Below are 13,458 nucleotides of genomic sequence, written 5' to 3' on the forward strand. Positions count from 1 at the left end.
CCGCTGTATACATATTTCGCATTACATTCAATGAAGGGAACGAAGCTCCAAAGGAAGTTATTCGCGATTCCGAAAAAAATAAAATAGAATTAGCGTTCTGCTGTCTTCGAGTGGCTCGACACCAATATACACTTTACCATGATAACCACTAGAATAATTCAAATAATTCCTTTCATACAATGAGACCTTTTAATTTCCACCCATTCTATCATCCTAGACATCTATACCCGCCATGGGGCAATAGAAGTTAAAGCCAAGATTCCCCCTTAGCTCTGACTTAGCTATAACTTAATAGCCCCGCATATAGCTGAGCCACCTACAGCACCCAGCCAATTGCTTCAAGATTCCGAGCCAATAGCCAAAATACTAGTATGATCTTCAACGTCCCACCCGACCAGCCAAGCTTAAATAAGAAGTCTGTTACATCCAAAGTTTCAAAAAGAACTACATTTCATTGGCAAAATCATAAACTTATCAATTTTCATATGTATGCAATTTGTTTGTACCCATAGTTCTCATCAAAATTTCATAATTGACCCAGTCCGAATATCAATACATCTAAGCGGTAATACTGAAAGGACCAGCGGCATTGAACAAAGTAGGCATCTGCAAAGTCAAAGTCAGCCTAGCACTAGCCAAAAAAAAAAAACAATATAACCAAACCTAAAGGCCATAACTTACCTGAGGAGCAGTATCAAGAGAAGTATCCAAACGCAAATACCAAACAGTTCCATCCTCTACCTTGGGCAGAGAAGCAGGAATCTTCACCTCAATAAGACCATTGGTAACCTTAACACTTTGTTCAATCTTGACAGAAGCCGCATAGTTGATAGTATCCAGATGACGAACGGGGTTGTTATATAGCCACACCCCATATCCGCTGGCAGGGTACTTGGTCAATGCATCGGAGCAGTGTGTTGTTGGTTTCCGGTTGAAGCGAAGGTGAACCGTCTGTCCCTCGGTTAGGGTTGCGTTATCCGGAATACCCTGCCAAACGTTTAGGCAGGGGTAATCACGTTTACCCCATGCTGTTTCGAGGACAATGTTAGTATTCATGGATTTATGTGTAATGGTTGAAGTTTATTGAAGTTGAAGTGATACGTACGCTGCCACTTGTCAAAGGCAGTAGCGGTAGCCGCGAGTGCGGAGACAATGATTGCAGAGGAGATCTTCATGTTGATCGAAGTTGTATTTGTGGGAGAAGAAATTTGGAAGATGAAGATTGAGAAATAAGTTGGGGTGGGGAGTACACTTAAATACGAGAGCAGCTTGGCATCTTGCTACGTGATGGGTAATTTAGCCGTGCTGAATGACTTCAGATCCTGTTATTTGGGCGCAATTTGTGTTCTTCGAGGCATTTGAGCCGTCGTGTCTCAGTTGAGGACTCCACATGGCTTGTTTGTTGCTTGGCATCGGGGTCAGAGTGGCGGTGGGAGATCGGCAGGGTCATGATTATTGATGGTTGGGTGCGTATAGCAGCCAGCCACGATAGCTAGTATGTGTGGAGACGGTTGGTGCCTGAGGGTGCCTGGAATTTATCGTGGATGCCTAAGCGTGGCTGGGGATGACCGAGAATGATAGTATACTTAATGTCCTGCATTGAGGGTTGGAAGAGAAAATTCCGTAAAGTACTATTTTAGAGTCAATGTTAGTTGAGGGATATCTTTGGCTGGTATGTCTTATCCCCTAAGTCTTAACTCAGCGCGGCTGAAAACGCCTGTTTATGCTGTACCTGTCCAAGTTGGCCCTTTTTCAAAATAAGTAGACCAAAAAGGAATTATTACTTCGATGATAGTGTTACTGAAGAGTAGCAAAACAATTTCAAACTTGAATAATATATCATTTTTGCGATCTTATATTAACACTAATAACCCAAACCCGTCAGGAATTCGATGTGAAAGTTGGAAGATTCGGAGACTAGATGGACTTCGTCAGAATTTGCATACTTGACAGGGAAATAATAATAGATCATACCTTCAAGGTCAATTTCAATAGATCTCAATATTGAAATGCTTAAACGGAGCACTTGCCAGTCAAGGCAGTTGGGCCCATGCCGCAAGCACCGCTGCAGCACTGGGAGGGCTCACCACAGACACCACCAGCTATTCAAACAATACAAGTTAGTCATTAATTCCAAAGTCATATCACGATAAAAGTTTACCTTCAATTGAAGTATAAAAACATACCGGTAACACAGCGCTTCTCGATCTCAACGGGACCGGCGACGGCAACGGCCGCGAACATAGTAGCAAGGACAACGGAGAAGAACTTCATTTTGATGATTGTTTGAGAGATTGAAGATTAGAAGGGTCTGATTGATCGGTGGATAGATGGATGGAAAAGAGTGTATTCAAGCGGACAAGCAACCCCTATTTATACCCTTTCTTCCAACTCTCCGATCTACAGCATGTATTCACTCCTCGAACGTAGCAACCAATAGTCACGCGATGTCATAGAGTCGACTGCAAAATTCATGGGACGCGATGAGTCCCATCGGACAATCCGGCTAAACGAAGTTATCTGATTGCGCTAAAAGATTATCTCTCAGGCTAAGTGGGGCGCGGGATCCTTTCACGTACTCAAAACACTCTGATTAAGACAAATTGAGGTGAAAAATAATGGGGCGCCCCAGGACTTCCCCGGGGGCCTCAACGGGGGCCAAGAAGGGGGCTTAAAACTCTGCTGAGGGCTAAATCGGAGTCTCATATCCGGATTCTGGACTCTATGGCGGGGAATCTTGGATTTTAGTCGGGTTTGTTGGTATTGTCCATTGTGAGACACCGGAACCGCTACATTGGAGACGAAGAAGATTGCGATGCAAGATTAAATTCAGAACAGAGAGAGAAGATCAACCTTACTTTTTGAGATATTCACATTGAATGCGTGCAATATAGGGTAATCATACCACATGAATAATAGTGTATAGAAATTGCCATGATCAATGTTATGATTCTCCCCATAGACTCCGTTTCGGATCGGAGCATTGTTTTGACTAACAGTAATGACAATTCAAGCTATTTGGTGCAATAAAGCTCCGGGATTGTTTGAATGATAGAGCATACTGTATATAGGATAGTGGAGTCAATCCTGCAGGAAGAAGTAGGGCCTTGGCCTTCGAGGCTTGACCCTTCAGGAATCGCGGGTGACAGAACTTCAGTATTGACCGTGCGCACAAAAATGAAAAGAACCACCTATCTAACATCTAATTTTTGAATATATAGGTAAAACTGATCTGAGAGGATGCAAGATATGGGCTTAATCCAAGATGACTTTGCTCCTGGAGACTTTTCACTGCAAGCTTGATTGTGATCGGCTACACCCTGCCAAATCAAGCAAGCGTACCCACTTCATTTATATGTGGGCTCCAATATAAGATTCGTCCTGGTTTTGTTTCTAGAGAACTGATATAAAGGAAATGATCATATCCACGGGGAGTTAAATGGGGCGGCCCCAGGACAACAATCTTGTTCAAGCAATCAATCAATACCATGCCACTGTAATAGACCTCCTCAGATGCCCAAGGTATCTCAGAATATAATGACGCTTAGTTATAATTTTTCATTGATAGTTTTGAAAGGGAATCTTATGGCTGCTGGAACATCCCTAAGATGAGGACTGAGGTTAGATTATGCACGGACACGTGGAAAGATCCGAGTCTCCTTTGGAATTGTGACTCCATGTGTTGCTATCTAAGTATAGGATTATATAACCGCAAAAGAACTGGGATCAAGAAGGCTTTTTGAACTCTTGTAGGTCTACCTCTTGATGACAATGAGGACGTTGACTCAACTATAGCGACCTACGGTTGTTATACATGTAGCAACCAGCGGGGAGCAGCTCACAAAGTCTGCCATAGACTTTTCCGCACTGTAACCTCTGAATAGATATACTGCTGAACAAGAAGTAGAAGGGCAAGTCAAAAGATGAGTAGAAAAACAATTAAAAAACGGTCTTTCATTAATATTTCCAAGATACATCTTGCAATAGTAGGAATCAAACTCAATTTAGCAATATTACCTACTCAACCTGCCAACATCATGATTTGAAGATTGGAATCGTAGACTCGGAAGTATGGAGTGTCCCTATCACTCCCGAGTCACAGCCTGCCCACGGTCGCCGTTTTCTTACATTACTTTCTGCGTAAATTTCAAATATATATCTACCGAGTAGATACTTCAAAGAAACACTTTAATCAATCGTCAGAATATTTAACAAATCTCATTACATTCAAAATATATCAAATTTATTTCAAACCCAGAATTGGCCATCATCAAAGTGTCTTGTACGACGCAATCGCAGTGATCTATCTGCCTATGGCACATTTATCACAAATCATTAGATATCTCGCATCTTACTGTAAATGGGATATGATAGATCTAGGTCCTTTGAAGCCAGATCTTTTTACCTTCCATTGCTCTCTCCCAAGCAACACCCAAAGTCCAGACTTTCCCTTCAACGTTGATTCGAAACTCCGCCTCGTAGACATCAGGGCAAAAAGCTCCATAATCTTCATGGTGCTCCGAAACCATCAAGAAATGCTCACCAGTCACATGGCGGAATTCGATTGCCTCGGGCCAAGTCATATCTTTCCGATCGGCACGTAAAACACCCCCGTTGTCCAAGTACACGGTGAGGTCTTTATAGCCCGCGTTAGTATACGTGCCTACATACTGGCCCAATGCGAGTGTGGGCTGGATATAGATAGGGGGCCTATAATTTATTTTGTCTGCCACTCTCTTCTGTTCTTTTTCAATCACTGACCAGTTCCTTTGATTCCAGTCAAATCTTTGAGATTTGGGGACACCAAGACGCTCGTCTAGAAGATGAAACGCGAGTAATTGAGCCGCGAAATTCGATGTCTGTGATGTATTCGCGAGGATTATGACGGAAAATTGGAGTTTAGGAACCAGAAGCAGCTGCGCACCGAATGCATTCATACCCCCGGTGTGCTCGAAGAATTGAACGCCCTGGTAGACCCCAGTTCTCCAGCCTAGACAGTATGCTCGGGGACCAATGAAGGGTTCATCTGAAGGCATCAAAGTTCGTGGTTCCCACAGCTGGCGTACAGTCTCTTCGCTCTTGAAAATTTTCTCCTCGACAAAGGTTTGCGGGCGGAGAAAAGCACGCACCCACTTAGTGTAGTCCAGTACGTTCGTAATAACTGACCCGGCACCAGAGACCTCTTCCAAGGGCATCCAGTCTACTTCGCGATAAGCCTTCTCATCTTGAGACTCGCTCCTCCAACCGAGGTAATAATAGCCCTGGGCCAATGTTGCAGGACCTCTCAAAGCATTGTCCAGGGAGAAATATGTGTTTTTCATTCCGAGAGGCAGCCAGAAGGAGCGGGCCAGAGAATCACCCAGCCATTGGCCTGTTGCAATCTCGATAATATGAGAGACCGCAACGTACATAAGATTGTTATATTGATATCGAGTTCGGGGCTTGGCTGTCATCGGAAGGTGAGCGAGCCGACGAACATTCTCGCGGACATTGGTGTGAGCGCTAGCGTGGTCATGGCCTGGGAGACCTGTACGATGCGACAGTGCATCTTCAACAGTAATCTGGTCTGCAACGGATTTGTCTATGAGCGAAAAGCCGTCTGGGAGTAATTGGGTAATTGGTGTGCCCCATTCAATATCTCTGGTGGGATCCTCCGTAAGTTTGGCTATCATAGCCGCAGTAAAAGCCTTGGTCGTACTTCCCGCGTAAAAAAGAGTCGAAGGGGTGACAGGTGTGGATGAGACTATGTTCGCATATCCATAGCCCTATTGTGGGGGATCTTCCGCGTTAGCAACGCCAAGCTCTGAGGTGTATGGAGTCAAGTTCCCTGACAGCATTCAGTCTGATCATATGAGGGTACGTACCTCTGACCAGGTATCATCGCCATCTATCACTGCGATAGCCATCCCAGGCACGTGCCATTTGTCCAGCGTTTGGTGCACTAAGCGTGTAAACCCATCTCCTTTTAATTGGCTTGAGAGAGGCTCCTTCCTCATATTGACTTTGTTTGTCTTCTGTAGACGTACGTGGAGAGAGACGATTCCGGAGACTTTTTGCGTAACCTTAGATATGACAGGATAGACGCGGGAGGAGTTCGTTCGTGACTCAAAGTTTCTGGATTTAAATACTGGTTCTTCAGACAAAAGCTCAGAAGCAAGAGGGTGATAGATGAATCCTCAATTTTGCCAATCGATTTGGCTTGTCAAGTGCAGTCGCATCGAGCAGAAGATAGTTAAGGCGAGCGGATGTTTCCCCGCAGCCGAACGACCCCGCATGACATGTAAGCCTTGACCTCGCTCGAATAGGTTATTGACGAGGATAAAACCACATATAAATTTTTAAGATGGCATCAAGTGAAAGTGGATAGGTCTTTCAATGATTCGGGTACAACTGCTGGTTGTCTTTTTGAACAATCGCACAGTGTCCGTACTACTACAGTACCCCCGTTAGATAATCCCACTCCGTCATGTAAATTAAGAGCAGAATCAATTGTATTGCTCATGTAAAACTACAAAAAATCTTACACTCATTACCATCTTCCTATAGATTCACCGTTAACTTCAATTAAATCATTATAATATGTAATAATACTAAATATACACCTCAGAGCTTAGGTATAATATTATCTAACTCTAAAATTATTTTAATGAAGGTATTATGAGAGACGGTTAGAGCGATGATTGAACAAAGCTGTTGGAAAGACGTGTATTCAAAACTGACTGCTTCTAGCAAGGATTGGGATAATTCATCAGGGGGACTGTACTATTAGTAAAACGGAAAAGTCATTTTTTGTGAGCAATACATCCTGAAGTCTGGAAATTTAAGACAGTTATTATTCGACCTAAACCAATCTTCTAACTTATCCGATCTTTGTCTGATATATCTTCAATAATGTTACTATTCTCGATCTCTGGGGTACAGGAAGCGCAATCCTATTGATCAATAGTATCTATTGGAAGTGGTACTATGAGTGTAGGTTCATTCTGAAATTGGCCTATAAAAAGTTTCTGTCTCGGAACAAACAACTTCCAGTGTCGAATTTTCCTCACTCTTCATAGATCTGTGCTACTTGCGCCAATTTTCACCCCTCAACTATCTGTAAATAGCTTGTGAACTTTTCCTTTTAATAAGCCGCTTCCCGCATTTGTTTGTCTTATCATCGCCTGAATTAATTAATTTATTTCGTTTACGCTGTCTAGATCGAGAGAAGACCCCCTTGTCATTGATCTTTAATAACGTTCGCTTTCCCCAAGCATCGGTCATATAATGGCTGAGCTCACGAATATTCTATATATATTCTATATTCTATGTGCCCTGTCATTTGTCTCCGCCGCTCCAGCGCATTCAAATATGCGTGTCTTTACTGATTCCTACAGAGACCTCGTTGATCTCAGCACGCAGCAGTCTAAAAGGGCAGGAGAGTTTACGCTTCCTCCACTCCCGTATCCATATGATGTGAGTAAAAGTCTACATACACTTCTACGAGTACCATTCCAAGTAGTGGCCTTTACAGTTCCGAGCCAACATTGAATATGAAAAAAAGGCCCTCGAACCCATCATCTCAAAAGAGATAATGACAATCCACCATGACAAGCACCATCAAGCCTACGTCACGAACCTAAATACTGCTCTGTCGAACCAAACACTTGCTCTTGAACAATCTAGTATTCCAAAGCTAGTTGAACTACAGTCAAAGATAAAGTTCAACGGTGGCGGTCATATCAACCACTCGCTATTCTGGAAGAACATCGCACCCTATGGCTCCAAATTCACAAACGTCGACACGCAGGCTCCACTTCTCAAAGTAGCCATCGAGAAGAAATGGGACAATTTTGAAAAGTTCATAACCGAGTTTAACAATGCTTTGATTAACCTACAGGGAAGCGGATGGGTGTGGCTGACAGCCAGTGAACTGAAGGGGAAATTACACATTCGCAGTACAAAAGATCAAGACCCAGTTGTTGATGCTGTGCCCATCTTTGGCGTGGATATGTGGGAGCATGCATATTATTTGCAGGTAAGTCCCCACTCTATCTTATGAAGATTTTGAAGTGTGACATTGGCGGTAGTACGAAAACAACAAAGCGTCGTACGTGGCGGGTATCTGGAAGGTCATCAATTGGCAGGAGGCAGAGGACCGCTTCAAAAATGGAGTCGAGGGACTTGATTTGTAAAGTCGCATGGTGGCTTTCTCTTTGTATCGACTCTAACTGCTTATGGGTATACAAATTGTGAAATCATTTAGCATTTGTTAGGCTTTAGGATAGCAGTATCGAGTAGTTTATGGCGCCATTTGAATCAAGTGATTGATAAATGAATTAAAAACTTTATGTGTAAAATCAACATTTAATATGTATATGTAACCTATTTATTGGCCATTGCCAGTTGATAAAGCTTCCACAAAACTAGTTACGTCCGATTAGTATCGCTGGTGTGAATATCTTTAATTTTGATTGTGCTAAGCTTCGGTTCTAGTTCAGCCCGGTCCAGAATAGGCCTCTCAACGGAGCAGAAACCCACTGGAATACATGAGGACTAGCGTAAAAATATTTTTTGATTTAAATCAAAGAACTTCTTTGATCTTCCTCTTTGATCGAAGTGACAAAATTAAAGCCACAATGAAAACATTGAAATCTTACATTGCAGTATAAAGATTACGAATTGTATACTGTCAGAGTTGAGGCGCTATCTATAAGGGGCAAAAAGTCTGACTGGGAAAAATATTCTTGGCCTTAGCTATAGAGGTCTAATCTTTATCGCCCAGTATATCGAAAGACCTTTATATATGTCAGAATGTGCCTTGCCAAATAGTATCTGCACCTCGCGGTAGCTTCTTCATCCAGGAAAGAAACTAGAGTTGTATGAGCAGGCACATCGGCGTATTTTGAATTAATAAAATGAGAAGAAAGTTTTACAATTGAATGCTATATATATTTCTCTACTATTCTACTAGCCTCTTTATACCCGTTTAGATATAGTGTTTACAACTTGAAGGGGCGTCTAACAGGTACTCGTGAACAAATCATCAATAAGATGTTGCCAACAGCTACTAGTAATTCTTCAAATTTTAGAATTCGATTTTGAGTGTGATTTGTACCACAACATTCTTGGCTCATTTCTTGCTTGTAGCTTTAGTAAATTTTACGGATAGTATAATGGTATTGCTAAAATGAGTTAGTATGATTTTAAATGCCCCGACTCGACAGGCAAATTTGGGTTCCTGGACCAGGTATATGCCAACCTTGGACGGTTCATGTCGAGTAAGTACATTTTGAAAGAAAGGATCTTTTTATCTCGAAGATATCCATGAGTTATTAGGATTGAAGCTCAACTTAAGGCTAGCCATATCCCCTGGGCCTAGAGGGATGCTAAATGCCGTATTACAGGTCCTAAAATATGCAACAAATGGGGTCTTCCCCGATGATCGCCATTGTCTCCCGTAGGCGTGGAAGTAAATTAGGAGGGGAAGTAGAATACCTCAAGATTAGTTAGTATAGTACAGAGGTTCGTCAAATTGTTTCAATCTACTAGTGCAGATATACATGACGAGTCTGGTTTTGTGGATGGATCAAAATCCGATGTTTGAATACTCAGTCAAAACTAATTCCTTCAGGGCAAATTCTCCGTGGCTTTCATTTCCAAATAACAGTTCAAAATACGAGAGGTATATAAATAGGTGCAGCTCTTCTCCCACTACTCACATCTCCACAAAATGATTATAGTTGAGTAATCGGTATACTAAGTTTTTTCGATCAATTCACCAGCTGGACAACTGACGCTAGTGCAGTCAGTCCCATTCACTTCCATAACCGCGTCCTCTGTCTGCAACGTCATGACAAGACATGCGTCTGGGTTTGTAGATTCCATCAAGCACTGATTATCGCCACAGCAACTACCGGTAGTACACCTTGACCCGGAAGCGCAGTCTGCATCGGTTGTACATGTGTCGCCGCAGACCTGGCTCACGAAGCAAAAGGACTCGCCGTTTACATCAATACCACAAGCGCAGACGCCAAAGTCTCCATCGCCACAAGCGACAGTAAATTATGAGCCACAGGTAGCCCCAGTGTAGGTTGGAGTTGGGGTTACGGTCACCGTTGTAGTAGTCGTAGTCATGATGGATGTGGGAACGGTTGGAGTCGCAACTGTAGTTCTGGTAAGGTGAATACCGAGACAGGCACATGCGGAGCCATATATTCCCGACTAGGTACATGGATTGCCCAGATATGTGGGCACACTGGTTGGGCTTGAGGTGGTCTGGCGTGCAGCGTAGTCTCCCCTGCGCTCAAGTTGAGCAGCTAAAGTGGTGGTGACTGTAACAGTCTGAGTTGCAACACTATGGTGCTCACAGTCCTGATATGGTCAGACTTACTTTCGTTGCAATCTTGTAAGACGGGAGATGAACTTAACGATCATGGTTTACTCACGTTGGACTAGGCGTCACGGTCACTCGTTGGAAGCTAGAACAATCAGCCAGGCGGCTGGGGAGAGGAGGGGTGAATCACCCAAAATCTCCAATATGCAAGCTCCAATTTTGCCAGTGCATGGAAGAACCTTTGAAATTATGGCTTGAACTGGACCAAGACCTGCAAGGAGGGCAAACGCTACCAGATGGAATGAAAGCATTATGGGATGCTCAAATTGTTGTAGTATGATGAAGAATTCAACTTGTATGCCACTAATCGATATTTTCCCCAGCGGAAATAGGATATCTTCATATTGATATAGGTACTCATTAGTGAGTGCTTGGATACTCCACGGTTTCTCGTTTCTAGCTGGCCTCGGATCGTCGAAGGGCGTGATATATGCTAATGCGCGATGCAATGCGGTTCAAAGCAGCCTCAGCCAATACTATTCGCACTTGCATGTATTTTAAATCGCAGTTTCCCATTTCTCGGTAGTCTCGGAATACTCAAACTTAGAAGAAATGCGAGATTCAACACAATACAAGGCAGCCTTAACCAAAGTTTTCTATACAATCAGCGCACTGCTCGATCATGGTGAATGGGTCATTCACCCCGTTCTGTTCCAATGTCATTCCCAACAATGAATGTTTGAATATGAGGCTGGTTGATTTCGAAAGTCCAGCTATCAACATCGGCAAATGCTCTGAGCTACATAACTAGCAAGTTAATGGCCGTATCAACGATACCCTTTTCATTTTTTGCCCCCCCCCCCCCCCCCCCCCCAAAAAAAACTATTTTTATGCAGCCCACAACGTAAGACTTCAACAAATTACATTTCGACGTGAATCAGATGATGACTCTTCCGCATTCATTATTAGCCTTGCAGTGTTCGTGGCCTCAACATGAACCAATGACCACTATTTACGTGGCTTTCATTGAAGCAGTGTCATTGCATCCTCTATGTGGCTTTAGTGGTCAGCAGGTCATATTTTCATTAAAGAGTTCGTTACTTGGCAGGGTGTCACTGTCCCTGGTAAGCCCTAATGATAAGCTCTTAAGTCGAATCTTTCAAGGCCACGATACTGTCGGGATAGATGAGATATACATATGCCCAGATGCAAAAATAGCAGAGTGGGGCTCAAAGATTGGACCCGAGTCACAGCCAATCACCGAAGGTCCGGGGTGGAGTTAAAACGGATTTAGCCTTGACTCTGCCCAGTCTCTGTCTCACAACCCCCACACAATTACTGCACTTGCCCCTGCAAGTGCAAGTGCAAGATATGATACGCGAGCACTAACCAACACGCCTTGATAAAATGATAATGGAGACAGCATTCCTTATCTCTCGCTCTAGCTATGACAACACCACTGGCCGTTCGACCTGGCAGGGTAGGCCGACCGAAGTCTAAAACGGGCTGTGATACTTGCAAGTCAGTATTCCTCAACAATTCTACTTCGTTTAGTACTCATAAGTCTACTAGGGCTCGTCGTGTCCGATGCGGAGAAGAAAAACCACAATGCTTGAGGTGCAGTAGCACTGGGCGACAATGTTCTTATAGCTTGAACTCCACGCCTACAAGGAACTTGAAGAAGACCGAGTCACCACAACAACAAATCGCGCTGTATTCACATCAAGGGTCGCGAGAGCGACGTGCGTTCGAGTATTATTTTTACAAGGCTGGTCCAGCACTCTCCGGTGTCCTGGATTTGGCGTTTTGGCGAGGCTCTGTTCTACAGATCTGTCGGATGGAGCCAGCAATCTGGGATGCTATCATTTCTCTAAGCTCACTTTACGAGCGCCCTCCAATTTACGAAGTTTCACCCTTCCGACTTATTAGTAACCCGGCGGAAGTCGAGCATTCTTACCATCGTGAGGCTTTGGTTTGGTATTCACGCTCGCTAGCCGTTGTGCAGCAGCGTATAGACCGCGGCGACGCAGATCTGACAGTCTGCCTGATAAGTTGCATCCTCTTCATCGCCATCGAGCTTCTCCAAGGTAATCGTCGAGGTGCTTTGAATTTATGCACGCAGGGGGTTCAAATGATGAAAACTACCCTCAGACGTGCGAGCGGCTCTATGGGGGCCGTTTCGAGCAAAGCCTTCATCGATGGCGCATTTTTAATTCCAGTCGTCAAACCTATTTTCCGGCGTTTGGACACATGGGCTCTCATAACTGATGGTACATCAAAAGCTGATTGGTCATTTGACCCAGACCCAGTCAATATGCAGGTGACATCAATCGATGAAGCTCGTAATGTTCTCTGCAACATTGTTACAGACATGAAATCCCTCAATATCGAAACTAAGCGGCATTGGAACCTTTCAGCCGAGAGTCGGGCAAATAATATCTTGGACTTGGCATCACAGCGGAACTTTCTGAAGAATAAATTAAATCATTGGCACCAGTCTTTCACTTCGCTACCCAATGTTGATCGAGACAGTGGCGGCACCGCACTGCTCCTCATGACTTTCATGAGTGTCTCAATTGAAATTGACACCTGTCTTGACCCCAATCAAATGACATACGACAAGTTTGAAGCCGAGTTTACACAAATCATCAATTACGCAACTACAGCCATTTCATCAACACGGAGTCCGGAGGGCAGCCAGCCCCGGTTCATGTTCGAGGTCGGCGTTTTCCTCCCACTTTTTATTACAGCGCTCAGATGTCGTCACCCTCACATACGTCGCCGAGCTCTGCAGCATTTACATGAGGCACCACCTACCCAAGGAGTCTTTATGTGTGTTCCCGCAGCTCATGCTGTGGCGGTTCTCGTGGCCCTTGAAGAAGACCCTGCAACGGCACTTAATATTTCCGGGATAGAGGAAGTACTTTCTAGGCCAGGGTGTATTCCACCGGCTCAGAATCGGATCTGGGAATTTAACGTCTCGTCTGACAATGATCCAGAGGGAAGAACGCGCAACTGGCTTCATTATAGTCTACAGGACTTCTATGATATTAAGGATGGCCTCAAATTCATTCAAAATGTTGTGCTTTTTCCTGGCGCTCAATCGTGACACATGACGTTTTTGTTTTACACAAGGAGCGGTG

The 13,458-nt window shown here is 43.9% G+C and overlaps 4 protein-coding genes across 4 annotated transcripts; 2 read left to right on the plus strand and 2 right to left on the minus strand.

The window, feature by feature from the left end:
* Nucleotides 1-558: 558 nt before the first annotated feature.
* Nucleotides 559-1,175, minus strand: N7478_012417 (uncharacterized protein; the record flags this gene model as incomplete). The annotated part of the gene is made up of 3 exons (XM_056928631.1): nt 559-606; nt 682-1,028; nt 1,106-1,175. 3 exons carry the CDS (start codon nt 1,173-1,175, stop codon nt 559-561), a joined length of 465 nt encoding a protein of 154 aa, XP_056773189.1.
* A 3,201-nt stretch (nt 1,176-4,376) lies between these two features.
* On the minus strand, nt 4,377-5,996 carry N7478_012418 (uncharacterized protein; the record flags this gene model as incomplete). Its single annotated transcript, XM_056928632.1, has 2 exons — nt 4,377-5,765; nt 5,865-5,996. 2 exons carry the CDS (start codon nt 5,994-5,996, stop codon nt 4,377-4,379), a joined length of 1,521 nt encoding a protein of 506 aa, XP_056773190.1.
* A 1,354-nt stretch (nt 5,997-7,350) lies between these two features.
* N7478_012419 (superoxide dismutase) lies at nt 7,351-8,174 on the plus strand (the record flags this gene model as incomplete). Its single annotated transcript, XM_056928633.1, has 3 exons — nt 7,351-7,455; nt 7,514-8,017; nt 8,070-8,174. The coding sequence occupies 3 exons, from the start codon at nt 7,351-7,353 to the stop codon at nt 8,172-8,174; spliced, it is 714 nt and encodes a 237-aa protein (XP_056773191.1).
* A 3,588-nt stretch (nt 8,175-11,762) lies between these two features.
* On the plus strand, nt 11,763-13,424 carry N7478_012420 (Zn(II)2Cys6 transcription factor domain-containing protein; the record flags this gene model as incomplete). The annotated part of the gene is made up of 1 exon (XM_056928634.1): nt 11,763-13,424. The coding sequence occupies one exon, from the start codon at nt 11,763-11,765 to the stop codon at nt 13,422-13,424; it is 1,662 nt and encodes a 553-aa protein (XP_056773192.1).
* Between the last annotated feature and the right edge of the window lie 34 nt (nt 13,425-13,458).

This window comes from Penicillium angulare (genome assembly GCF_028827245.1).
Source record: "Penicillium angulare strain IBT 27051 chromosome Unknown utg000011l_segment0_segment0, whole genome shotgun sequence".
In the NCBI taxonomy this organism is placed as follows: Eukaryota; Fungi; Ascomycota; class Eurotiomycetes; order Eurotiales; family Aspergillaceae; genus Penicillium; species Penicillium angulare.